Genomic DNA, 24,771 nt, shown 5'->3' with positions numbered 1-24,771 from the left:
CATGATCAGTGGCGATTGAGCTTTGGATTTACCGTCCCTGGGATGGACCTTCGGACATAGCGACTTCCTCATTCCAACTTTTTTTTAAAAACTTTATTCTTCACATTTCCAAGCATCATGGGTGGAGATTTGAACCTGAAGAAGTAAGTACCGAGTTCCGGCTTCAATATCTACCCCGAGAGGGAAGCATAACACTAACCTCCAACCAGGTCATGGCACCCAGGCTTGATCAAGAACCAGGAGCGCGTATGGCTAGAAGAGAAACGCGCTCTCGAAGAGCGCAAACAGATCGCGCAACTCCAACGTGAGCGCGAGGAGGAGCGCCAAATGGAGGAAATTCAACGCCTCCAAGAAGCCTCCGGAAAGACAAAGCAACACCGCCGTGTCGACTGGATGTACCAGGCGCCCTCGACCGAGAGCGGGCACTACTCGGAGGAGATGGAGGGATATCTGCTTGGAAAGCGACGCATCGACGGAGTTCTCCTGAAAAACGACCCTGACACTAAGAAGCTGGAGAAGGGTTCGGAGGTAGTGGGCAATGGTGTCGCGGCCGGCCCGTCTATTGTCTCGGCGCGCGATACTATGTCGAAGGTTATGGCGGACCCGCTACTTGAGGTGAAGAAGAGAGAACAGGCGGCCTACGAGGCGATGGTGAAAGAGACGTTCAGACGCAAGGAAAGAGAGAAGGAGCGTGGAGATCGCGATCGGGGAAAGGATCGTGAACGTCGCCATCGTACCCATGACTCAAAGCGCAGACGCTATAGTGATGATGCTGGTGATGACCGCCGTGACCGCCACCACCGAAGATCTTCACCCCGACGACACAGATCTAGATCACCTGGGTCGCCCGATCGATCTTCGCGCAGACACCGAAGTGACCGTGATCGTGAACGCCGTGACGACGAATACCGCCCAGACAACCGTGAGCGGAGAAGCGATGAGCACCGATCCCGCCGGGACGATAGGGACCGGGGCCGAGACCGTCGCGACTACCAAGACAAGAGAGACAGAGACTCCTACTCCAGCCGACACCAAGATCGCGAAGATAGAGGTGGACGGGACCGCTCACCAACCCGTAACTCCCGATCCCCCCGCCCATCTAGCGATCGCAAAGAACGCCCCGCTGTTGACGAAGATCGTCGTCGTGACTTTCCCCGGCGCGAATACAATAATCGGCGTGACTCTGGTCGGGCCATGGGGCCACCCCCGGCCCGCGCACCAGCAAACAAACCTGATCCCAAGGAACTGGAGGAAGAACGTCGTCGCAAGTTGGCAGAGATGCAAAGCAACGCCACAGAAATCGAGTCAGAGCGACGCCAGCGAATTGAGGAGATCTCTGCCAAAGAGGAAGAACAGCGTGAGGCTGACGATCGCCTGCGTTCAGACCGGGGCAGGTTCATGTCTGATGTCAATAAGCGAGTACAGGAGGATACTCTCGATGAACGCATTCGGCGTAGCCGTGGTGGACTTGCGAAGATGCAGGAGGATTAGGTCCGTCTTGGTTTCTATGTCGGACTAAGCATTTGCCTTTACTTCGGGGTCTATATTCATGACTTCTTGCTCTCTTTTTAGCGTTACTAGGAGTTTTGATACACATGTCAATGATATCCATTGTTCAAGCTTTTTAGTATCCTGCGTGTGTTCCAAGATCCATATTTATCTAGACATCTGGGGAGCTGAGGAGGACATGGCCATCCTCACGGGTAGCACATCACGAGCAGCACAGTTCACTACATCCTGTTTCGAGTACCTGGGGTCACCCTTCTGCTGGTAGCCATTTTGGAACGACCAGCACTCTGAGACGGGGGCCATTCCTTTAGGATTCCACGAGGGCTTGATGTCACCACCTCTTCCGACTGCATTAGTTTTCCGCGCAGTCTTCTTCATTTGAAATGTTCCCATGATTGAGATTGAATTAACAGCATCGTCGGTGCTATGGCTCTAATCGGGACTTCCACCAAAATCCTTCGTCGTTGTCGGAATCATGTTCTCCACCTTTTGCTTTGCTCGTTCGGACTTGCAGTCGGCTTGTAGCTTGTAGTGAATAGTGGCTTTGTCGATAATCACAGCTTGATGGTTCGAAACGTTGGCCTTCGAAGCACTCGACGTACTCAGGCTCATAGGGGGTAATTGCTAGGAATATCTCATAATTATCCTGTGAGACAGGCATGAGTCTGTGAAGTCTGGTCAGGAAATATTTCATGATAGTCGGTATCGGACATACGTGGGGCGGGCAACGGCATTGTAACCAGCGCCTTGTCCTGTCGTGCATTATCCACACGACCTTCTGGCCTGTCTCTTGCCATAGAACCTTTCGATGTTTGGTTCCCGAATGTTCGGATTGCCCTTTTTATAAGAGAGCAGACGGGTCTAGGGCACTTTCGACCTGGAGGTTTTGGTGGTGGAGAGGTCAGGAGAGTTGAAGATGGGAGGTTGGACTAAAGTGTATACGCTCCTTTCCACAGAATGTTTCCATATATCTACATGGCGGGCACTATACACATGTGTTATAAAATAAGTACTATTTGGCTGCGTAATGTCTGCAAAGCTCCATAGTTGCGAGTATTGTAGAATCAGTCCCTTTCCATCATACGAAGCTTGAATGATTCTCCCCTGATAATCGCCCATAAAAGAGAGAACCAAAACCTGTACATATCTTAGATATAATCAAGTAAAATGTGCAAAATCACATACTGGATGAATATGGCATCTGCCGAACGGTTTGTGATTCACTCGAAGAAGCATCACGTTCACGATGGCTCTCAGCTCGTGGCTAGTGAGGCCCCTGGCTTGTATCAGGCCAGAGTTGAGCGATACATGCGGCTTCAAAGGGCGACTGCTGTATCGGTAATGATTGATCACTTGCCACGGTTTTGGATCTCCAAATCCCTCGTAAGTATCAGGGTCATTTTCACTCTGGTCCGGGCTACCAATGGTTACTTTTATATTTAGCATTCAACACTTGACTGTTTACTTGCTCTCAACATTCCTGCTTATCGTCCCTGAGGTCTCCAAGTGCGAACCATTCATGCGTTCCGTATCTTACCACCCGGATGTGAGACTCAATCATCTTCTCTACATCCTTGGCATTGTATGGATCGCGCTCTGGCGGAAAATCCGACGACATTTTGTATTCCATTCTCGCAATTATTGGAGCGTTTTCAGGGGAATTCTCCGTCAGAGCATCCTCTATGTAATCTTTCAAGGTTTCGGTGTATTGTATGTCCTGTGGATCATCTTCCAAGGCCAAAACGTGGATTGGATATTTCTGAAACGGTTTATCGGGGTGCGGCCGAAAGAAGCAGGGTTCAAATTGGAGACTTTCGTCATTTTCCGGAGCCAGGGATACCTGGAATGCTTTAATTCCAAGTTTTTGGAAGTCATCGGGAGAAGGGAAATCAGGCTCGAGATCTCTGGCCTGTTGAACGAGGGACCTGAGAAAGTCATGGGGCTGAGCTTGTGTCTCGGCCATATCGAGATATTTGAAGGGAAAAGAAAATTGCGCCAGCCTGAAAAAGATGTAGGTGCCTAGATTCCAAGGGTTTATATAGGTGTCATAGTTACATGTACTATATGTAATCTTGGATCAAGCCCGTAGATCTTGGGTTCAATCACACTCTAATTTGGAACTTTCTGATTAACCGGTACTTCGCTCATGGATATAACCCTACCTAGGTATTTACTCTACCTACTCTGCTCAGCTTAGTTGAGTTGCAGAGACGGTCTGCGCTTTCGAATATAGCAACCTTGGAATTCCCGAGGTTCCGCTTCATCTGGAGTTACCTACTCAGCAAAGGTCAACCTTGGGAGCCCATAAGAGAAGATAAGTCCCTACGTAGGGAGGGCACCGGTGTTCAAGCCTGACTACGAGGACTCATCAACTGTCTAAAAAGGGCCATTAAAGGGTGGCATACGGGAACTCACAATGGCTCAGATCAATGCTAAAATAGGAGTATGAATCTAACTACTCTCTATAGCAAAAAGGTTGTTTAAAATGCCCGGGCAACCAGTCTCGCCGGCTTATTGATTGCATTTGGGCCGAAGCCTTAACTCTGGTAAAGAGAAAATAAATTAAACGGCCAACGAAAAAAAACAATGGGTGGCAATGCTCCTCAATCTTCCTTCTCGTTCTTTTTCTTCTTCTCTCACCTTCCTCCTTGTTGGAGGCGCCGCCCACTGATTAACCGTTAGCACATCCCATTGATAACACAGAACACAATGACGCTTCAGCGTAGTAAGAAAACGCAACCACACCAAGAAATGCAGCAACACGCCAAGTCAGGATATAGTGCTGGGGTAAGATAAGAGCGTATTGGCATTGTTCTTACCGATGGTGGTGGCAGGAGCGGGGGCACGTCCTAAGCAATATTCATTAGAACCTGCTCCCATGAGGACAACACTGACCTCGACATTCTGTATCAGGATCAACTTCCCAACTACGCCAGTGGCGTGTGCCTCATTGGCGGGCGGGGGCCATAAGGGGAGTGCGGCCGGGGCTGGAGGGAGCAGTGCTGTTGGAGGCGGCTGCTGAGCACATAAGGTATGTCAACATTTTGTTCGCTTATTCCGTAGAGTTGTTTGGGGATAACACGTACCCCCCTTCGCAGCAGACTTGACTGTTGATATGTTAGCCACTCGTCTGTGAGCAACAGAGCAACGTGAAAAAGAACGAAGCGAGAACGAAGCGAGAAAGAAGCGAGAGTGAAGTAAGCCGAAAGCAAGAGGGAACTTTTGGGTAAGGTACCATGGACAATATCATGCCATACCCTTCTTGGCCTTGCCGCATTGAAAGGCACGGTGCGCCTTGCGCTTGGTCTGCAGCAGTCACATCTCAAATTAATAACCTTTCCCTAAAAGCAGGAATGTGGATCTTACGGGGAGAGGGGCGAGGAACATCTAGTTGAGGGCGCCCAGCGCCTTCAACCGGCGGCAGCTGCCTTCGTATAGCCTGGCAGGTTCCAATAATAGCAAAGGCTATCGTTTATTGGTACATGGTTCAAAAATCTATGAATATGTGATAATCGTTGGGAGTATGATAGTCATGGTAGAAGCCTCATTGCATTGGGGATTGGGAGGCCTCAGGAAAGAAACCCAACACTTACACGAGGCTGCTTGAGTCCAATATTGCCGGGAAGGGATATTTCCTTTTTTTCGAAAATAAAAACAAAGAGAAAAGACTGACGGCAGACGCGAGAAACGAAAACAGCACAAAGGTGTGCGTTGACAAGGGGAAATTCTTTTCGGCCTACATGTAGGTGGAAGTCACTGTTGTTCCAAGGACTCCTTCCTCAAGACACAAGAGGTTCTTTCTCAAATAATACATCTACCTCGTCGTCGGTATACCTACATATATGTAAGTAGTGTCCACGGGTCAAATGTGCTGACATCATCAAGCCCTAACTTGGCATTTTTTACAACATAACTAAACAACTAATAGTTATACATGTCACTACGTAGCCCGGGCTATTTATGGTCAATACTACCATATACCCCGAAAGCTGACCCTTGAGATGCTCGCCAAAGTTGCTGTTATAGCAGACTACTATGGATGCAAGGAGGCTTTGTATTTCCCGACAGATATGTGGATCAAGAACGTGGAGGAGAATATTCCCACGACGGTTTCTCCGGATTTGTAATGATAATATGAGGGTTTATTGCGTCAGAAACAATGGATTAAATGAAGTAACATTGGGATGAGGAGAAAGGAGAGGATATTGAACAGAATTGAAAAGAAGCAGATTGAGAGGCGAGTCAGGTTAGCGCAGCCTAGCAAGGCGACTGTGAATGGTATTGGGCTTGAACTGTGTTCAGCCTCACTTTCCTGTTGGCTAAAGCCAAGGGGTATATATGTACAGACACGCTGTTTGTTTATAACGACTTGCAGAAGCATGCATTTGTACCTAAATATCCAGCTCGTGGCAGATTGAGTATTGGTTATGAGATGCGTGTTATGTCTCGTTCCTATCGTAAGCAAGCAATCCAGAGCCCGGGAAAGAAGTCAGATATCTTACAGCCTATGAGTATCGCTCGATCTTCGGCCTTTCGCTGGAGCAGCACCAGGCCGCGGCGTTTGAGCTTGAGCCATTCTAGCCGTATCAGCCACAAGAAGACTGAAGGACGATGTTTACTGGACGATGTTCGATGCTCTGGTCAACGGTGCTCAACATGGAACTTGCAACTGTCGCAATGGGATCGATGCTTCAGTGGCCGTGAAGCCCTCCTGGGTGGGTAAATAAAGGGCTATTTCTTATCGAAAGTATCCAACATTAAGCAGGTTGAATTACGCTACTCTAGTAACAGTGTCAGCATTACATGAAGCACATAGGCCATTTTACATGGCATTCAAATCTCTATCTAGTGCTTGTAAGATTAAAATTGATGAAGTTGGACCGATCACTCTGCCCGCGGGCCAGACAATTTACTCATTTTCACGGACCATATCTAACCATGATTGATACTCCTCCGATGACATTGATATCATCATCAAAGACCGATGCTCTTCGGGCGTCAGTGTTCTCTTAGGCTTGTCAGTAAGCCCCTCCTCCACAGCAAGCATAGCAAGCCGCCTCGCGACTTCGGGGATACCCGCACTGCGTTTAACATCCACGAGGTTGATCTCGGTCGGCTCCATCTCTTCTTGCAACTCATTAAAGACGGTGAAAAACAAAACACCTGGCTGTGTGACAAATGATGGTCTATCAAGAACCACTGCGAAGAATTTGTGTGCAATGGGCTCGTATGCGTAGTCGCCAATGCCGAAAGGCAATGTTCGTTCTTGGCGAGTACCAGCGTCGAAATTGTGCAAAGCACCGACGGGAAACTCGTTGCGCTGAGAGAGTAGGCAGGACAATGATGATGAGCTAGGAGTTTTGAACTGGAGGCGAATCGACTTGTTGAAGCCAAGCTGAGAGATGATTGCCGCTGTGAATGTTCGAGCTGTTGTTTCCAAAAGCGAAGAATCTTGTATGTCTGCCAAGAATGAAACGTAAACCACATATTGAATATCGCAGTCCGAGGATTTGTTTGCTATTGTCAATGTGGCATCATGCCATGTAAGGTGGAGTTTACTTTGATCCACGGCCTTGATTTCGTCTGTTTCCTGTCTCTCAAGAATTTCCTTGGTTTGTTGTGCATCGAACTTTGTTTCCACCGGTAAAGCCTCACCAAACCCATAATCAATGTCGCCGAGGTTGACAAAATTCATGAAAACCCCCTTCAGAAGATCAGATACAGTGTCGTCCATGTATTCTTGGTCATTGATGAGTTTGACACTCGTTTCATTCGTTTCAGGGGACACTTCAATCTGACCCTTTCGAAAACGGTCGTAGTTCAGTAACGACGAACCCAGCCGGGTGATCATATTCAAATTCGGGATTTCACTAGGAAATTTCCGATTAAAAGTGATCCATAGGGGCCCGGTTCCAAGATCATTTCGCTCCTCTGCACTAAAGCCAGCTTGATAGCTTTCCGATGTAAGGAGAATACAGAAGCCCGACCCAAAGTCATTTTGAGTGCTTGCTCGAAGGTTTGGAATCAATGGCGGCAGCACTTCGGGAGATTTTTCCGTTTGAGCATGGAGACGCTTGCGGTGGGCAATCTCCCGCCGTTGGTGTTCAACGCAGGCGAGGGCGTCGGGTGGATTGTAGGAGTAGATTTCCATGAAACATCCATGTACCAGTTCTTGGAAAAAGTAGTCGTGCAAATTTTGATAGTCCTCTGATTTTATGGGGGTTTTGCTGTAAATTTGAAGTCGAAATGCATCTCGTCCTTCTGGTTGATGATATTCACGATCTCTGGAAGCAATCTTTCCAAGAATGACGGTGTCACCTTGATGATCAGGGTATTCACGTTGCCGCCATTTGGGACCCGTATACTCAGGGTCGGGCCTCGTCTGCTCTGTTCTAGCCATCTTATGTGTCAAGTAGAATATGCATGGAAGTCAAAAACGAGATATTCCAAGTTGTAAGTAACAATCACCTTGGGTTTCTGGACACGGGCCCGCAGGCTCGCGTCTTAGGCGGTGACTAAGCACTATTAATCCCTGCCCGCCCCTCCGAACACTGGAGGACAAAGGGGCTCGTAATACGTCGATCTTCTCGTCTTGGTGTTGCGGATATAACGATCGACGTCGGTTCCATACCGCTAATTTAGAAGGTTTTCAGCGGGTCGGTTGTTGGTTAATGTATTTTATACAGATTATACAGATTATACATTTCTTCTTCACTCCAATTCACGAAATATGTAAAGATTAAATATCACATCGCTGTTGCTCACAGTGTAAGAAAATAAGAGGGTATCTACATGAAGTTGGCTGAAACCAAAGAAAGACTAATGAGGTATACTCGCATTTACAGGGTGGGAGCTAGGATTGAATTGTTATTTGGATCGGTTTGTACAGATATTCGTAGATCTAACAATAGTAGATTAGGCAGTGTGGTGGTCTCAAACCACCTGATACCTGATATCCGCATGCATGAATGTCAACATATACATGGAAAAATAATTCAGATAGAAAATAGAGTACATGAATACGTCTCCTCGATACTCAGCCATCTAGAGCCCTAATGGACCGTAGCCATTATTACCCCACATGCCATAGGCACCCGACTGACCTGAGATACCACCGGGTGCCAAAGGGAAGACCATGTGTTGCTCGCTCAGAAGAGTTCCAGGAGCCATGGACTTTTGAACAAAGTTGGCGATGGTTGCTTTGTCTTGCGCCGAGACCTTAGTGGGGTCGGCGTTCTTGTACTTCCCAAGTTCTGTCTTGGCCGTTTTGATCCAGTCTTTGGCCACCTTTTCAGAAAGATAGAGATGCTGATCAATCCAGTAGCACCACAGAGTTCGGAGACCCCAGCTTTGAACATTTGCAGGCTTTGGTGGAGGCTTCAAAGGTGTTCCTGTGTTCTGGTAACTGTGCTCGCCCTTGGCGGTGCCCCAAAAGTGATCGTCGAAAAGCTTAGAGGCTTCTTCAACTCCATTAGAAGGCTCAGTCCACATTGGCTTGATGTTTGGGTCATTGAGGTAGAAGAATACATTGACGACCTAAGAAAGAGTCAGTATATCGTTCAACGAGGTGACGGAAATGGTTAAGCTGCTTACATCTCTCACCACGTTCATAGCCGCTTGGGCATCATCAAGTGGGATTTTCCGCCTTTGGGCTCCAATAACTTTACCTTTGGAGTTATTTGCGTCGCCGAAATAGAGAGCCATGAGATTCTGCCTGGAAAGACCTGCAAGTCTCTCCGCTGTGACTCCGATCCAATTGGCTTCATCGTTGTCACCGGGGAACTCGGGGTACTCAAAGCCACCTGTGTCGGAGCCAAAGACGGCAGCACACCAGGCTGGATTTGGTTGTTGCCAGCCCTTAGGGAAGATGATCTTCTGTTTTGAATACTTGAGCTCCCTGGAGCCCTGACAGAGCCATTCTAGGAATTTTGAAACTGTCTGAGCCTCAAAAACATGATCGTTTTGGAAGAGTTTCATATCGACTCCCTTGACAGTATTTGAGTTTGCATCTGCAGGATACTTTTGAATCTTTGGGCTACAGCCGCCGCCTGCCGCCGCACCCTCAGGCATGTACCACTTTTCAGACCGTTAGCATGAATTTAGGACTGTTCCAGGGGCATGAGCAAGTGACCAACCTTAGCGATTTGGTTCAATGAATTGAGGTTTCCAACAGAGCACTGTGGGTACTTGGAGTAAAAGAACGATCCAGCGAACCACGAAAGACTGATTTCCTTGTCTCCAGTTGCCCTCTTGGAAAGAGAAGATCCGTCCTTACATGACTCCGGAACTGGAGGACCGAAGTAGACGCACGTATCTCCTGTGTCGCGGCGGGTCACCGAGCTATCACTGTCTTCACTCGATTTGCAAACAGGACAGTCGATCTCACCCTTGTCTGAAGTGTTGCTTGGACAAGAAAGGAAAGTGTCTGGAATTCTGATCACAGGTCCTAAGCTGAACGTGTCACGTTTGTCCATTTGGTGCACAGCCAGCATATCAGAGCTGTATGGTGAAACATAATTGTTTGACAAATGTTCGATCTCATCAAGCGACCGACGCTTGTTGTCTCCCGGGCATGTCTCTGGAGTGATCTGCTTTCGCGGAACACTAGCGATGGGAATTTGAGTCTGACCACCCCAGCCATATATCTCGGGTGCATTGAGCTCAGCGTAAATGTTGGAACCGGCATCAATACCATAGGAGAATGGACAAGAATTGTCCGAGCTTGTCGAGAGACCAGCCTTTGCATGGAAAATCGTGTACCCATCAAGGACCAAATCAACGGTACACTTATCCACCTTCCATCTTTTGTCAAACACAATACCAAATTGCACTGTGGGCTTGAGATGAAGAGCAACCTCTCCAGTTGCAGTAACGCTTGCCTCGAAACTAGGCTTACCCAAAGTTTGGGTGCCATCATTGTCAGGCTTCTGAATTGCATCTGGGGGATAGTCGGCATTCTCTGGATAGGTCTGCCGAATCTCCCATTTGGCAACTGTAACCTCCGCTTCTAAGTGCCCCGCAACGGTAAACTGGGCATCAGCAGAGGCATATACAGCCAGGTTGGGACCTACGGTGACAATACCTAGACTATTGTGTCAGTAAATCTTTCCCCATTGCACTGGATGCTATGTTTTCGTACCTGGAACCCGGAAAGTGGCACCGGGGAAATCATCAAGACCAAAGAGTTTGACATCACCGGAACTGTATGTGAGTGAGGCTACCGCGTCAAGCTCAAATTTGGCTGTCACCTCGCCTTTGTTTTTGAAGAACAGGTAAGACTGACTGAGGTCGAGGTCCTCACCTAATGTGACAATAATGGTCAACCCGAACGAGGTGTCGACCTGGAGATGGGCGTTCACGGTCGAACGAACATTAGCCTGGGCTTGTGCAGGGCCAACGGGACATGGGCCAAATTGTTGATCAATCAAGATCACTTCAACTGTCTCATCGACAGTGTGTGTGATTTCTTTGGTTGCTTCCACGCTAACGTGAACTAGGTTATGTAGCCAGGCGAGGACATCTTCTCCAAACCACCGCTTGTGAAGCTCATCACGAGAGATCGACTCAGAATGGTATGCCTCTCGCCACTCTTCCTCCATCCAGCGCTTAGGATTCTCGTGGAGTGATGATCGATCACGCTTGGTCTTTCCTTGGCCGGGTCGGTTAACGACTGCATCCCAGTAGCCTTTCTCGTTGCTGAAGTCAACGCGCATCTGACTTTCTCCATAGTCTCGAGGCACGCGTCGGAAGTTATAGTCATATGTCAGGTCGTAGACTTGAGATGAGCCAAAGTCGCGCTTGGCCAAGTGCCCAGCAAGTGTTTGGTTTGCGGATAACTGGAAGTCCTTGGCCACAGCGTATCTTCCTGGACCGCAAGATTCTGGCATCTGAAGAATAGTGCCGGGTACACCCTTACCCAGGTGGATCTTGTCACAAAGGCTGTCTTCCGAAGAATCCGTGCATATGACTCGTATGGTCTGTTCGTCTTCGCTATCGGAGTCAATGCAGTCCATGACTTCCCAGGGAGATCCATCTCTTTTGTCCAGACTGACAGACACTTCTTCAGGTGCGGTAATTACCACAAAGCCGAAGGACGCGTCATTTGGGCTCTCTGTAGTCTTTGCCTTGCCTGTTCCCCAAGTATCATCGACCTTCAGATTGAATTCCGCCGTGGACTCATCAGGGGGAGGCTCAGGGAACAGATAGTCGAGCGGAACAGGCATAAAGGGGCTCTTTCCACTTGCAGGATTGCAACAGAATGCGCGTTGCCGAGTCGTAGGTGAGCAGTCTTCTCCACCGCCGTAAGGGCTGTTGGTCAACATGACCTCGTGGCCAGTATTGCAGTGGTTGTCATCGCAAGAATAGACGAATTTATCAGTGGTTCCCGCCCAATAGCAGTCTTTCCAATTCTTAATCTCTTCCTTGCTGCAGCAATACTGTTTCTCATTTTCCATATCGAGATCACTGAGTGCATCCGAGAGTGCCTTTCCAAATAGACCTGCAAGCTTGGCAGGTCCTTCCAATACCTCTAAGAATGTTCCGGCATAGGTCAACGCACTCTGATCGTCGCGACAACCATATTGCCAACCACAGTTTATACCACCTCCTTCGGCTACCTCAGGGATCGGACAACAGTAAAACTGCCGACCATCTGTGCAATGGCCATTTCCTCCGTCAACACTAGAGGAAATTGCGACCTCTCCACCATGACATTGGCCATTGCAAAGCGACCCCGTTTCGCCTCCTCGCCAGGTACAGGTACTTGGATCTGGAGCAGAGGCAATAGGACAGCAAATCTTCTGGGGGCCATCGCCCGAGGGACAGTCGATAGACTCGATCTCAATCAGACCGGTGCTGCACTTTCCGCCACATGGACTGGTCTGACAGTCGCCAACAGCCTGGCTTTCCCAGAAGCTAACATCATCCGCCAGACTCTCGCTGACCTTAACGTCCCGGGGGAAAACGACACCACGAAGATCATCGAGGTTGCTATCATCCTGATCCAAAGACCAAATTAACAGACCACCTAGTCCCTCTTCGTTGGCCCATTTGATCTTCTGTTGAAATGTTTGCTGATCATCAAACGATGCCCATTGGTCTTCATTCCACTTGAAGTACTTGACAGCGGCTTCCTTGTCATATATGGGCGTGATATTGCGCGAGGCCATCACATCGACCAATTCGCGATAGGAGAGAGTACCGGAGTTCTTTGTACAAGCTCCTTCCATACCTCCACCCTTAAATAGACACCCGGGATGCCAGCAGTCCTTGTCTTTTAACTGGAATGTTCTTGAGTAAAAGGCCAATCCTAGGTTAACCTTTTTGGCCGGAACTTCATTCCTCCACAGCAAATTCATAGAGTCTTTAATCTCTGTCAAGTTGGTGTGGGCAAGGACATGGTTTCCAATAGGATCATCACGATCCCAGACACCATGTAGGTCATAGGACATGAAGTTGACATAGTCCGCAGCTTTAGCCATCTCTTTGATATCAAACCATCGAAGATACCTAGGAGACTGTTAGTAATATTCTTATCAAAATGGATACAACAAGAAGTCAATTCCAATAGTGCTGTCTTACCAATAGGATGTGGGAGCAGTGAAAGAAAGCTCGTATTGTTTGTCTTCTGCATCAAAAGCCTTCCGAATATCCTGCATGAGCTTCACATAGCCTTCGGTGTTGGCGGTAGTGTTTGACTTTGGAGGTTGGCGATCCGTAGCACCAGGATATTCCCAATCGAGGTCAACAGCATCAAAGGCATAATGCTTCATGAACGATAGCAGTTCATCAATAAATTTCTTCCTCTTTTCCGCTGAGGAGACAACATCGGCAAAAACTCCTTGAGTATCCGTGTGGTTGTTATTGAAGTCCCATCCTCCGATAGAGACACCGACAACGACATTCTTATTCCTTTCCTTCAGTGCTGTAAAATCGCTGAGACTGGACTCATCGGCCTTCGGCATCGGTCCGACTTTGTAGGTATCTGGCTCAATAACGGCAAAGGCATCTAGTAATAATAGGTCAGAGACATCCGAAGCAGATTAAATCGCCACCAGACCACTATCCACTCACAGTTGATATGGGTCAAGCTCTCGACGGGAACCTGATCTATGTTCATGCCCATGCATTGCTTGTCCTTCTGCCAAGCTTCGTAATATCCAATGATGCGCTGCTGGACATCACTGCCAGTGGCATTTGATGAGGGCTGGTCACATCCACTTTGGCAGCCTTTGTCGCAAAATTCAGATGTAGTACCACAGAATCCAAAAGGACTGCAACAGACATTCAGTGGGCATTTCTGTCCTTTGTGTAGAGCATCTTTACCACACTCGGCATGGGCATCACAGTTACTCCAGCATGCATCGTTCGGAGACTCGCCTGTTGTGCCACAATACTGATCACCAAATCCACAAACGCCAGATTTACTACAGCATGCCGAATTGGAGCATGGAGTAGTCTTGTTGCAACTATAGGGATCATCTGTCACTAGAGCATTTAACCCTGAAAGTGCTTCTGATACCAGGTTGTCATTGGCACGGACGGTAACAAATAAAAATATAAAGAAATATATAAACGATTGAACGGCTCGTCGAGCCATGGTACAAAAGAGTGACTATTCAATTAAAAATGAATGAAGAGTGTGGATGATACTCCATTATGCGAGTTGATTTATCTATGAAAATATTATACAACAACATACTCGTATCTCTCCTGTATGCTTCGTCACGTCGAACAGGCGATCCCACGGAACTTAGCATATTCTTCCCGCCCGGGGGCCAAAGTTAATATCAGAGCACATCAGACCTGAATAACTGTGGGGTGTATAATTAGGGTGGTGGACCCTATCTTGGCGTATTCTTGGTACTTGAGCTTACCGAAGCTGTGAAGCCGTAATTCCTTCTCGAACTAAACCGATATAACTCCTGATTAGAGCATTTTTCCATTTTATAGCTGAGTCAAGTTGATACTTTCTATACAAAAGCGTTCTTGAATGTCGAATCGGGTCAATTAGGCAATACCACAGACCACGGATTCCATGACAATTTGGAAACACTGGCTGCAGGTTTCCTCGCTTTTTTTTTGGCCCCAATGATCAGCCTCACGCTAACTGGAGAAATGTGTTCAATCGCTTGAAATAAATTTCCAGTGTGCTCCACTAAATACGAGCGAACATGGTGTCGAAATGCTTCAAGTTGCCTTTCACCCTTGGCAAAATCCCCACTTGAACTCCTTGTTGCGCCCTGATCGACATCTCCATTTTGGATAATATTTTCACGATGCATTGCCAAGACGCTATCAACCGCAACACCACTCACTACTCTTTATCAGAAGAAACGTGAAGCGAGAAATCCCACACGGGAAGATGGCCCCCAAGGATGAGACATGGTTTGTATCCGTGTCTTCCGGATCTTCATTCAGGGGAAGGCTGAGGGAATCGCTACTTCTCGATTGGTTTGCTCGTGGAGCTGCTTTTCCAGTCCGTGTCTGAGCTTGATAGCATTCATACAATCCGAAGAACACTGTCGACCTTGCTCATCTCGTACCCAAGGTTACTGCCACTCATTTTGATACTCTCGCTCATTTCAATGCTCTCTCTCATTTTGTGATTTTTATTCCTTCTCTTTTCATTCATCCCTTATAGGGCATTTCCAGGATGTCTCGTATACGAAGTCCTGGCGTTTTTCTTTATGCTTCTCTCTTCCTCGCCGTTGTGACAAATGCCTTCGTTTTATTCCCGGCATCTAATGCCCCCAATGACTACTCTGACAACTGTGTCGGCGCCCTCTCTCGGAACATTACTGAATGTTCAAATGCTATTCCTACGCTGGATCCAAATGGATTTTATACGGAAAGCTCGTTGGAGCGGTCCTGCACATCTGATTGTCGTTCCGCTCTACAATCATGGGAGCAGAGTATTGAGGACTCTTGCAATGGCGTGACATATACCAATGATTATGGAAACACTGTCCCCGTCTCTTCTGTTGCTACTATGATCAACTTCAACTTCAACCAAACTTGCTTGATCAACGATGGGGAATATTGCAACATTGTCCTTGGAAATCTGACCAAAGCTTCAGTCAATGGCTCTTCGGGCCAGAAGGATTGCAACAAATGCAGTCTTTTCAAGCTCCGCGATACCGCCCAATTTCGATATGGGAATGGCCCTCTGGTGTATTCCAAGTCGCTGTACCAGAGTTACACATCTTCGTGTCACTTCACGGGGTATCCACTGACGGCTAAACCCACTTCGCTACCAATGTCTACAACGGCTGTGTCTTCGTAAGGGCCCACCCTATTCCTCTTTGGTGGGTTCCATGCTAATCACTGAGCTACAGTTCCCGGCTCATAGGCTCCAAAACTTCTTCTGCCTCAGCAGGCCCAACCACGACCTGTGGTGGCTCCAAATACAACATCAAATCTGGAGATACCTGTAACTCGATCTCCCTATCTCAAGGAGTTGCCACCTGGCAGCTTCTTATGGACAACGATCTCCCAGCCTATTGTGCGAAGTTTCCCAAAAAAGGCAGTCTCTGCATCAAAAACAAATGTGATGTATATACCGTTCAGAGCGGAGATACATGTACCTCTGTGTCTGCTGCACACAACATCAGCGCTGTACAGCTTCGCTCTTATAATCCCTGGATTGACTCTGGCTGCTATAACTTCAATCGCACTATTGACTCCCAGATTTGCATCAATGAACCAGGCCAGAAGTACGTGCCACCGGCAACCACCACTTCAGTTGCTGGTTCTACTGCAAGCTCTGCTGTTCCAGTTCCGAGCGATGTAGCTGCCAATACTACAACCCGATGCGGAGAGTACTACAAGGTGGGCAAGGGTGAGGAGTGTGATGTTTTCACTGCCAAATTTGGAATTTCTCGGGGCGACTTCGGCATTCTAAATCCCGAGGTAAATGTGAAGTATGTTTGAGTTGCTCGGTAATTGGAATAGATTTATTACTAACTGGAATCCGTTCAAGCTGCACCAACCTCCTTGCTAATACTAGCTACTGTGTTCAGCCAGTGGGAGATAGTAAGTACCTTCCTCACGCAATGAGCCAAGGCTTTGGGCAACTAACCAATAACAAATGATTAGTCAATTCCTATCCCAATGCTCCAGGGTACACAGGTCCCTCGTCATCAATCTCCAAGGTTGCTTACACCAGTTTGCCCGATGCCACATACGCCCCCATCTTTGAGGTCGCTCCTCTAGCCCCACAAACGCGCCAGGGCTGTGATGCATATGCATCGGGAGCTGATCTCCAATATGACTACGATGATGTGTCCCAGTGTGATAGTGCTAGCTACTTCTACGATGTTACCGTGGCAAACTTGATACTGTGGAATCCGTCTCTACAGAGTACCAGCACTAGCAGTAACTCGTCGACCAACTTGGGAGATTGTTCCTTTTCTAAGCAGTTCCGCTATTGCATGCACTATCCTGCCCCTAGCGCAACTGGGTCTATTTCTGGAAGCCGTACCTCTACGCCTCTGCCAACCGCTACCAAACATTGAGAACAGAGATAGAAGGCAGTTTGACATTGGTTGTTTGAAGAATCGTCGATCCGTTTGTATCTAGCCTAGTCTATACCAGATGAGAGATCAAATCAACTGGGTTTATAGAATCTGGGTACTTAGAGAACTCTAATATCGAAGTCTTAGCCCAACCCTTGAGCTGGGTCACAACATTGTCATCGTTGGAATGAGTCTCGGGGTTTATTTCACATTGGAGCGTAACTTCAGGCCCTCGCATCGCCCTACCGAGATAAAAAGGGAGATCTGTTGTACTTTTCATTGTTTCAGTCCATAAGTGGTCATGATCCAGTTGACAAATTCTGCGCCTCTTTGCTACCTTGACCAACGGATATTTCCTTGTGGCCTAACGCTTTTTAGGTGGTATATACTTTCTTTATGGACTTTGGAAAATCTATACGATTTGATGCTTGAGATATATATATTTCTAGCTTTGAGCAACGTAATTTTCGATACTATAATATTGCAGCTGTTAGATTGATTTAAAACTTATATATAGTGTCAACAAGGATTATCAACACTTATCTACAAGAAATGAAATATGAAGGAGAAGTGGTTGTCGAGATATAAATGTAGAATAAACCTCATTTACTATGGTGTTTTGGTGATCCACTCGTACCCGCGAGGTCTCATCTATTGCTTACCAAGTACGATTAAGTGGTCATCAGTGAGCAGGACCCTGAGCAAAAGCGGCGGCACCGCGTCCTAAAATCCGGTATATACTGCTACATATACACCGGATTTTAGGCCATGCAACATGGCTTTCCCTTTCTGTTTTAGTGCTCATCCTTTGCCGCTTTTTATCACTGAGTAAACTGGCACAACCCTGAGTGCTCACTGAGCGTCACCAACAGCCTCATCCACTCACTGCGCACGACCTGATTAAAGTGAGAGAGTAGCTAAGTCAAGACTAGGCTTCAGCACGGCCCCAAACCCAACCCAGACACTATGGAGCAATACAGTGAGGAAATTGACTTTATTATGCGTTGATTAGTGCTTTTTCAGCCACTTATACACCCGGTCTGCGATCTCAAGGTTATTCTTCTCCATGAAGAACATATGCCCGTTGCCATGGATTCCCTCCTTGCCTAGATCCGCGTACTCAACGTCTACGCCAACTTGCTTCAAATACTTGACAGTGCAGTAATCGTATGGCGCATGGAACGATGCTTCGCCAGTTACAACAAGTTCTGGGATTTTGGCCAGGTTCGTCACCTGCTTCGCTGGGGACTTCTGCATGATACACTCATCATGATCGGCGTCGATTGCTGACTCGATCGTTGTCTCAATATTTTCGGCATTCTTGCCTGCAGACGGTTCGTATCCGATTGCGAGGTCAGTGAGACCGAAAGCGAAAGCTGGGTCATTCCCAAACGGTGGGCGGAACGTGAACGGCGGACCAGACGGCTCGAGTTGGACGATACCCTTAACTAGGTCTGGGCGCATGTCTCCGACTCTCCAGCCTACTCAATCGTTAACCACTTCAGCGGGTCATAGTGTTTGGTTGAAGATATGAAGATACTGACTGTATGCACCCGCCTGCGAGTGACTGATGATATAACAGTCGCCTACGAGGTCGACTAGAGCTGAATATGCCTGCGCATTTTGTTCTTCGCTTATGAGGTTGTCGGTCTGGAACTGCACCTGGCTTCTGTAGAAAGCGTCGAAAGTTGAGTCGCCAATGCGACCGGTGCCAGGCCATTGCGTGTGAAGCTTCGCCTGTGGCCATTGGTTGCCGTTGTTTGCTACGTCGGTGAAAATATCGGAGACAGAATTGGGGGAGCCAATGTACCCCATACTTCCCTGTCCGGAAAACCAGAAGGAGCGGCCGCGTTCAGGCTGGTCTGAGAGGTAGACTGTGTGACCTTTGGAGATAAAATAGGATGCCCATCCTGGCCGTCCATCTGGAGTATCAAGGAAATTGGTGCCGGTCTGAGCCATGCCTGCAATGAAGATAATAGGAAGTGGTGGGTTTGCTGGGGTTGGCTTCGGGGAAAGCTTCTCTACGTAAATTTGCCCTATCATAGCCATTGATGTAGCATTGGTTGCATTGTCCTGTTTTGCAATCTTAGATAGGCGTAGAACTAGTGGGAATTAATGACTTGCTGTTATGTTCGTGTATCGTCCGCCAACGTAGAGAACTTCACGCTTAGGAACTATGTCCCTAAGCCGGGAACTATGAGTATGCACATTGCCTCCTACAAAAGCGACTTGCGCCAAATATGTGAGAGAAGTCAAGGTACTAAAATTGACCATATTAACTCAATTCTGCGAGAAGTGCAAAGACCCTGAAAAGGAGACGTTTGTAGGGAGAGGAACAGGTTGAGGGAAAAAAGTATCCGTGCCTTGCAGCCTACCCCCGACCCGTCCACACCGCTTCTAGCTTAGGCGATCTTATATCGGCGTGACTTCATATAGTAGATCGATGATGTTGATGGTCCAATCAATATAAGAGAAGAGGGGTATAGCATGTAATTATCTATCTTTCCAGTGTATAGAATGCAGTATGATGTACATAAGATGATAGAAGAAAAGGAAGAAAAGGAAGAAAATACTAAATATCATCTCTCCAATCCCTCCAAAGGACAAATTGCTCAATCACTGACATCGAAACTTGTCCCGCAACCGCAGTTACTCGTTGCGCGGGGGTTATCCACAATCTTGAACTGGCTCCCGATCAACTCGGTGGTATAGTCCACAGTGCTACCGTGCAGCAGCTCGAGCGAGGGCTCATCCATAACGACCTTAGCCTCGCCAGCTGACTCTGTTGCAGCTTCATCTGCTTCTCCTTCGAACACAGTATCCTCTTCAGGGTCAATTTTAGAAGCCCCTTCTAGCGACATCATATATTGGAAACCGTGACATCCGCCGCTGGTGACTGTGATGCGAAGATGGTGGTATGGATTCTCTTCCTTGATAGCGGAAGGAGAGGAGGATGGGTCTGTGATATCGCGGAGACGCTGCTCTGGGTTAGCTTGATGATTGACAAAAATATAAAGCTTCTCAAAGGGAAGGGGAAGCAAAATGAAGAATAAAAAAGGAAACATGCAACAGTGAGGATTCGCTGGTGGTCACCCACCCAACTACTAACTCACCGGCGTGTGGCTTAAGTACGGCTGAGCGGACGGGAAGCCCTGTTTTCCACACCCTATGGTCGCATGTATTTGGAAGAGCATCTGAAGGACCCAAGGCGCGGCTGAGGTCGCCCCATGTCGGCTGAAAGCAAGCCGACACCGATACAGACCCCCGGCACTTGAGGCGCATGCAGCCCGTACAGCTTCCCATCCGTCCCAGCACAAGCCAGAGAGAAGAATCAACCAAATGCAGGCTAAGAAAAATGCAAAGAAATCCATTATCAACTCACCTCGACGGCCCGTGGTGAGATACCAATCATGAGGGATTGTCCATCATCTCCGGTTCTCGGGTTTTGCGTCACCTTGGTGGCAGGACGGATGGACGAGGAGGAAAAACACGAATTTTGCTGGCGGATATAGCGAGAGGTTGGGCATTGAGATGCTGAGGGCTTGAAAGGAGCTGCACTACTTGCGACAGTGCTTAGCCGGCGAGGAACGATTTCGCCGCCGGGGAATGCGGAGAGGCGCAAGGCCGATCGGGAAGTTGAGAAGAGCCGGCACGTCTGTGGTTGGGATAACCGCCGGATGGTTGTCGATGAGAATAAATGGCGTGACATGGCTTACGTGTGAACGAATGAAATATTTCAAGAAGAGAAAGCAAAGAGATGAAGAACACTTGATATCAAATCATTCATTTCGATTACATCGGGTTAGTCAGTATACCAGTGACGCCATTGGTCAGATGAAGACGGAAATACTGGGCAGAATAATACCCCTATCAGGAAGGGATCGGCGGATGGTGGGGGACTGCAGATAAATGTATCAGCTTTCCAACGCTGTATGACTCTCTCCTGAAGCTCCGATCTGGTAGATCTCTCGGCCCTGTGAAACATACACACATCCCAGGAGCTATTTGGATCTAAACCGTCATCATGGGTTCCCGGCAGCATGTTCGGGACATCGAAAGCGGCTCCCCGCTTCCCTATACAGATGATATCAGAGCTTACAAGAAGGAGTATGCCGAAGCTCTTGATGCTCAAGATCCGCTTCGGAACTTCCGGGACGAGTTTATCATTCCATCCAAGAAGGATCTGAAGCGGAAGACTCTGGCAGTAGACGAGAGTACGTATTATGATCTCTTGTATACCCTGCCGTTCTTTCTAACCTTTGACTTTCTTCCTTCTCGTTAGGCAATGAAGCGTCCGATGAAAAGTCTATCTACTTCTGTGGTAACTCACTGGGAGTCCAGCCTCGTAGCACCCAGAAATATATCGAGCAGTACCTGCGAACTTGGGCAACGAAAGGCGTGACCGGGCACTTCGTGCCGCATGACGATCAATTGCTGCCTCCTTTTGTCGACGTTGATAGCGCAGCCTCCAAGCGTATGGCTTCAGTTGTCGGCGCATCCCAAAGTGAGGTGGCAGTTATGGGCACCTTGACTGCCAATTTGCACCTGTTAATGGCAAGCTTCTATCGCCCGACGAAAGAGAAGTATAAGATTATACTAGAGGGCAAGGCTTTCCCCAGTGATCATGTACGTCTTTTAGTTTTGCAGTCTAATTGTGTGTTTTTTTTTGCCAGTACTAACAGGAGTGCAATGTAGTATGCGGTGGAGTCTCAGCTCCGCCATCATGGCTTCGATCCGAAGGACGGCATGGTTTTAATCGAACCCGAGGATCTAGATCAGCCTACCCTGAGCACAGAGCAAATCATCAAAGTGATTGATGACAACGCTTCCAGTACCGCACTCGTCCTCCTCTCGGCCATTCAGTTCTACACAGGGCAATACTTCGATATTGAGCGGATCACGGCTCACGCCCACTCTAAAGACATCTTGATCGGCTGGGACTGCGCTCATGCTGCCGGCAATGTGGACTTGCAACTTCACGATTGGAATGTGGATTTCGCAGCCTGGTGCAATTACAAGTACCTCAACAGCGGACCGGGTGGAATAGCAGGACTCTTTGTCCATGAATGCCACGGCTCTGTGGACGAGAAACAGCCTGAAAGTGACGACACATTCCGGCCTCGACTCTCAGGCTGGTGGGGCGGAGATATCAAAACGCGCTTCAACATGGAAAACAGTGAGTATCTGGCCCCAATATATATATTAACGAAACTAATGAATATAGAATTTCAGCCGCAACCCGGTGCTGCTGGATTCCAGCTGTCGAACCCCTCTGTTTTAGACATCAATGCGGTCATCGCATCTCTCGAAATCTTTAACCGGGCGACAATGAAGGAAGTTCGACAGAAATCTCTCAACATCACGGGATACTTAGAACATCTTCTGATGAAATATCCTCTAGATGCAGCCCCGGAGGATAAACCATTTACCCTAATTACGCCATCAAACCCAGCCGAGAGAGGTGCTCAGCTCAGTCTACGTCTCCAGCCCGGGTTGTTAGATCATGTTCTGCATTGTCTGGAGGAGAAGGGGGTTGTTATTGATGAGAGAAAACCAGATGTGGTTCGCGTCGCCCCTGCACCCTTGTATAACACTTACTCAGAAGTATGGGAGTTCTGTCAGATCTTTTTGCAGGCGTGCAAAGAGGCCGTCAAGGCGCGTTGACCGTTGTTCTATTGTGTATTATCGTATGTTTCAATGCATATATTTATATTTATCTATAGGAGATTCAATTTTGCTAAATCGTTATTTCGAATCCCAACCTTTAAACCACTTTAGGGCTAGGCAATTCTATTTACAATGGGATAGTTCGTAAAGATTGACCAACCGTATAGAATCTTCGGCTTCTCGGCACGCCTTCTGAGACCGTTATCTCCGCAAATGGCGAGCGATATGGATCTTTCCCGCTTACGTGCTAGCGAGAAAAAAAATGGGGTCCCGACTGTTTCTCTACGTCTCCAAGGCCTTTTAACTCGCATGTTTTGGTTTCAACATTGACAGCCTAGATGGCGGAGAAGGAAATAAACCAACCATCTATTTCGCACCCGGAATCCGGTCAAGATGTGAACGCAGGAACGAGAAGCGGGGATCTTGCCGATGTCGACTACTCAGTCTTCACAGTCAGTCAGCGCAGGTATATTGTCTTCATGGCCTCGTGGGCTGGGTTTTTCTCGCCTGTTTCTTCACAAATCTACTTCCCCGCATTGAATACCTTGGCGAAAGATCTGCACGTATCAAATTCGTTGATCAATTTGACTCTGACGAGTTATATGGTAAGGCTTCCTATGCGTATACCTGTGGCATTTCATTTTATAACTTGACTAACGAAAATGCAGATTTTCCAAGGGTTGTCGCCCATGTTCATTGGTGACTTTGCGGATAAAGCTGGCCGACGACCAGCATATATCATGTGCTTCACCATCTATATCGCAGCCAATATCGGACTCGCCCTGCAAAACCATTATGCAGCTCTTTTCGTTCTCCGGTGCTTGCAAAGTGCAGGGAGCAGTACCACCATTGCCCTTTCATCGGCAGTGGTGGCCGATGTAACCACTGCTTCACAGCGAGGTTCCTACATGGGATTCGTCACGGCAGGATCTCTCATGGGCCCTTCAGTCGGACCAGTAGTTGGAGGTCTATTGTCTCAATACATGGGCTGGCGGGCGATCTTCTGGTTTCTGACCATCTTTGCAGCGGCTTTCATGATTTCGTTTCTGGTTTTCTTCCCCGAAACTGCTCGTGGTGTTGTTGGCGATGGCTCATTGCCTCCTCAGAAATGGAATATGTCCCTGATCAGCTACCTGAAGTCCCGAAAGGCCCGCAAGGAAGGTGTCATACCTACGGTAATTGCATCTAAGCAGAAACTCAAGTTTCCCAATCCTTTCCAGACGCTTGCCATTGTATTCCAGAAGGATATCAGTCTCATTCTCTTCTGTAATGCTATTCTTTTTGCTGGATTCTACGACGTGAGTGCAAGCATTCCTTCTATCTTCAATGAGCTCTACGGGCTAGACGACCTCCAGGTCGGTCTCTGCTATATTCCATTTGGCCTCGGTGCGACCATTGCTTCCGTTATCAATGGCAAACTGTTGGACTTCAACTACCGCCGACTCGCAAAGCGATTGAACTTCCCACTAACCAAGAACCGCGAAACCGACTTGCGGAACTTTCCTATTGAAAAGGCTCGTCTTCAGCTCGCATTCCCCCTTCTCGCGTTAGGAAGCATATCCATCCTTGTGTTTGGCTGGTTCTTGAACTATGGAATTCATCTTGCTGCGCCGACCTGTATTCTGTTCCTAATGGGATTGACATTGACTGGGGCATTCAATACCATCGGTACACTCCTGGTAGACCTATATCCAACACAAGCAGCCAAATCCACTGCGGCCAATAATTTCGTGCGTTGCTTACTGGGGGCCGGCGCGACAGCACTCATCGATCCTATGCTTTCTGCCATGGGCCGGGGCTGGTGTTTCACTTTCATCGCGTTAGTGATGCTGGCCACGACGCCGTTGCTTTTGATTGTCATTCGCAAGGGGCCATATTGGCGTGAGGAGCGTCGTCTGAAAGGCGAAGCTAAGAAGACTGGGGGCGGGAATGCTCCAAGAAGTAAGAAGTGACCAAGGAGTCATTAACTACGTTTTTCCTGTCGATACCCTTTTAGAAACTCTCACCCAAGAAATGCATGCATGATTATAGAACTCTTCAATCAATATTACAAGAAGGCAACGGACCAACATGATCACTG

The 24,771-nt window shown here is 47.9% G+C and overlaps 11 protein-coding genes across 11 annotated transcripts; 4 read left to right on the top strand and 7 right to left on the bottom strand.

The window, feature by feature from the left end:
• Positions 1-117: 117 nt before the first annotated feature.
• cwc25 (U2-type spliceosomal complex subunit CWC25) lies at positions 118-1,491 on the top strand (the record flags this gene model as incomplete). Its single annotated transcript, XM_056895669.1, has 2 exons — positions 118-143; positions 210-1,491. 2 exons carry the CDS (start codon positions 118-120, stop codon positions 1,489-1,491), a joined length of 1,308 nt encoding a protein of 435 aa, XP_056755417.1.
• Positions 1,492-1,656: 165 nt separating this feature from the next.
• Positions 1,657-1,902, bottom strand: N7537_004611 (uncharacterized protein; the record flags this gene model as incomplete). Its single annotated transcript, XM_056895668.1, has 1 exon — positions 1,657-1,902. The coding sequence occupies one exon, from the start codon at positions 1,900-1,902 to the stop codon at positions 1,657-1,659; it is 246 nt and encodes an 81-aa protein (XP_056755416.1).
• A 39-nt stretch (positions 1,903-1,941) lies between these two features.
• Positions 1,942-2,121, bottom strand: N7537_004610 (uncharacterized protein; the record flags this gene model as incomplete). Its single annotated transcript, XM_056895667.1, has 1 exon — positions 1,942-2,121. One exon carries the CDS (start codon positions 2,119-2,121, stop codon positions 1,942-1,944), a length of 180 nt encoding a protein of 59 aa, XP_056755415.1.
• Positions 2,122-2,370: 249 nt separating this feature from the next.
• Positions 2,371-3,472, bottom strand: N7537_004609 (uncharacterized protein; the record flags this gene model as incomplete). Its single annotated transcript, XM_056895666.1, has 3 exons — positions 2,371-2,646; positions 2,695-2,916; positions 3,047-3,472. 3 exons carry the CDS (start codon positions 3,470-3,472, stop codon positions 2,371-2,373), a joined length of 924 nt encoding a protein of 307 aa, XP_056755414.1.
• A 2,946-nt stretch (positions 3,473-6,418) lies between these two features.
• On the bottom strand, positions 6,419-7,909 carry N7537_004608 (uncharacterized protein; the record flags this gene model as incomplete). The annotated part of the gene is made up of 1 exon (XM_056895665.1): positions 6,419-7,909. One exon carries the CDS (start codon positions 7,907-7,909, stop codon positions 6,419-6,421), a length of 1,491 nt encoding a protein of 496 aa, XP_056755413.1.
• A 644-nt stretch (positions 7,910-8,553) lies between these two features.
• Positions 8,554-14,107, bottom strand: N7537_004607 (glycosyl hydrolases family 18-domain-containing protein; the record flags this gene model as incomplete). Its single annotated transcript, XM_056895664.1, has 6 exons — positions 8,554-9,045; positions 9,103-9,585; positions 9,645-10,591; positions 10,649-13,017; positions 13,090-13,516; positions 13,582-14,107. The coding sequence occupies 6 exons, from the start codon at positions 14,105-14,107 to the stop codon at positions 8,554-8,556; spliced, it is 5,244 nt and encodes a 1,747-aa protein (XP_056755412.1).
• Positions 14,108-15,163: 1,056 nt separating this feature from the next.
• Positions 15,164-17,024, top strand: N7537_004606 (LysM peptidoglycan-binding domain-containing protein; the record flags this gene model as incomplete). Its single annotated transcript, XM_056895663.1, has 4 exons — positions 15,164-15,789; positions 15,846-16,430; positions 16,490-16,542; positions 16,606-17,024. The coding sequence occupies 4 exons, from the start codon at positions 15,164-15,166 to the stop codon at positions 17,022-17,024; spliced, it is 1,683 nt and encodes a 560-aa protein (XP_056755411.1).
• A 1,008-nt stretch (positions 17,025-18,032) lies between these two features.
• Positions 18,033-19,073, bottom strand: N7537_004605 (alpha/beta hydrolase; the record flags this gene model as incomplete). The annotated part of the gene is made up of 2 exons (XM_056895662.1): positions 18,033-18,505; positions 18,569-19,073. 2 exons carry the CDS (start codon positions 19,071-19,073, stop codon positions 18,033-18,035), a joined length of 978 nt encoding a protein of 325 aa, XP_056755410.1.
• A 563-nt stretch (positions 19,074-19,636) lies between these two features.
• Positions 19,637-20,733, bottom strand: N7537_004604 (HesB/IscA family protein; the record flags this gene model as incomplete). Its single annotated transcript, XM_056895661.1, has 2 exons — positions 19,637-20,002; positions 20,407-20,733. 2 exons carry the CDS (start codon positions 20,731-20,733, stop codon positions 19,637-19,639), a joined length of 693 nt encoding a protein of 230 aa, XP_056755409.1.
• Positions 20,734-21,048: 315 nt separating this feature from the next.
• On the top strand, positions 21,049-22,688 carry bna5-1 (kynureninase; the record flags this gene model as incomplete). Its single annotated transcript, XM_056895660.1, has 4 exons — positions 21,049-21,238; positions 21,307-21,650; positions 21,720-22,200; positions 22,249-22,688. 4 exons carry the CDS (start codon positions 21,049-21,051, stop codon positions 22,686-22,688), a joined length of 1,455 nt encoding a protein of 484 aa, XP_056755408.1.
• Positions 22,689-23,029: 341 nt separating this feature from the next.
• Positions 23,030-24,643, top strand: N7537_004602 (MFS transporter; the record flags this gene model as incomplete). The annotated part of the gene is made up of 2 exons (XM_056895659.1): positions 23,030-23,296; positions 23,360-24,643. 2 exons carry the CDS (start codon positions 23,030-23,032, stop codon positions 24,641-24,643), a joined length of 1,551 nt encoding a protein of 516 aa, XP_056755407.1.
• Between the last annotated feature and the right edge of the window lie 128 nt (positions 24,644-24,771).

Source organism: Penicillium hordei (genome assembly GCF_028827395.1).
Source record: "Penicillium hordei strain IBT 12815 chromosome Unknown utg000002l_segment0_segment0, whole genome shotgun sequence".
In the NCBI taxonomy this organism is placed as follows: Eukaryota; Fungi; Ascomycota; class Eurotiomycetes; order Eurotiales; family Aspergillaceae; genus Penicillium; species Penicillium hordei.
The sequence above is the reverse complement of the archived record's forward strand: the minus strand, read 5'-3'. Positions and strand labels throughout refer to the sequence as shown.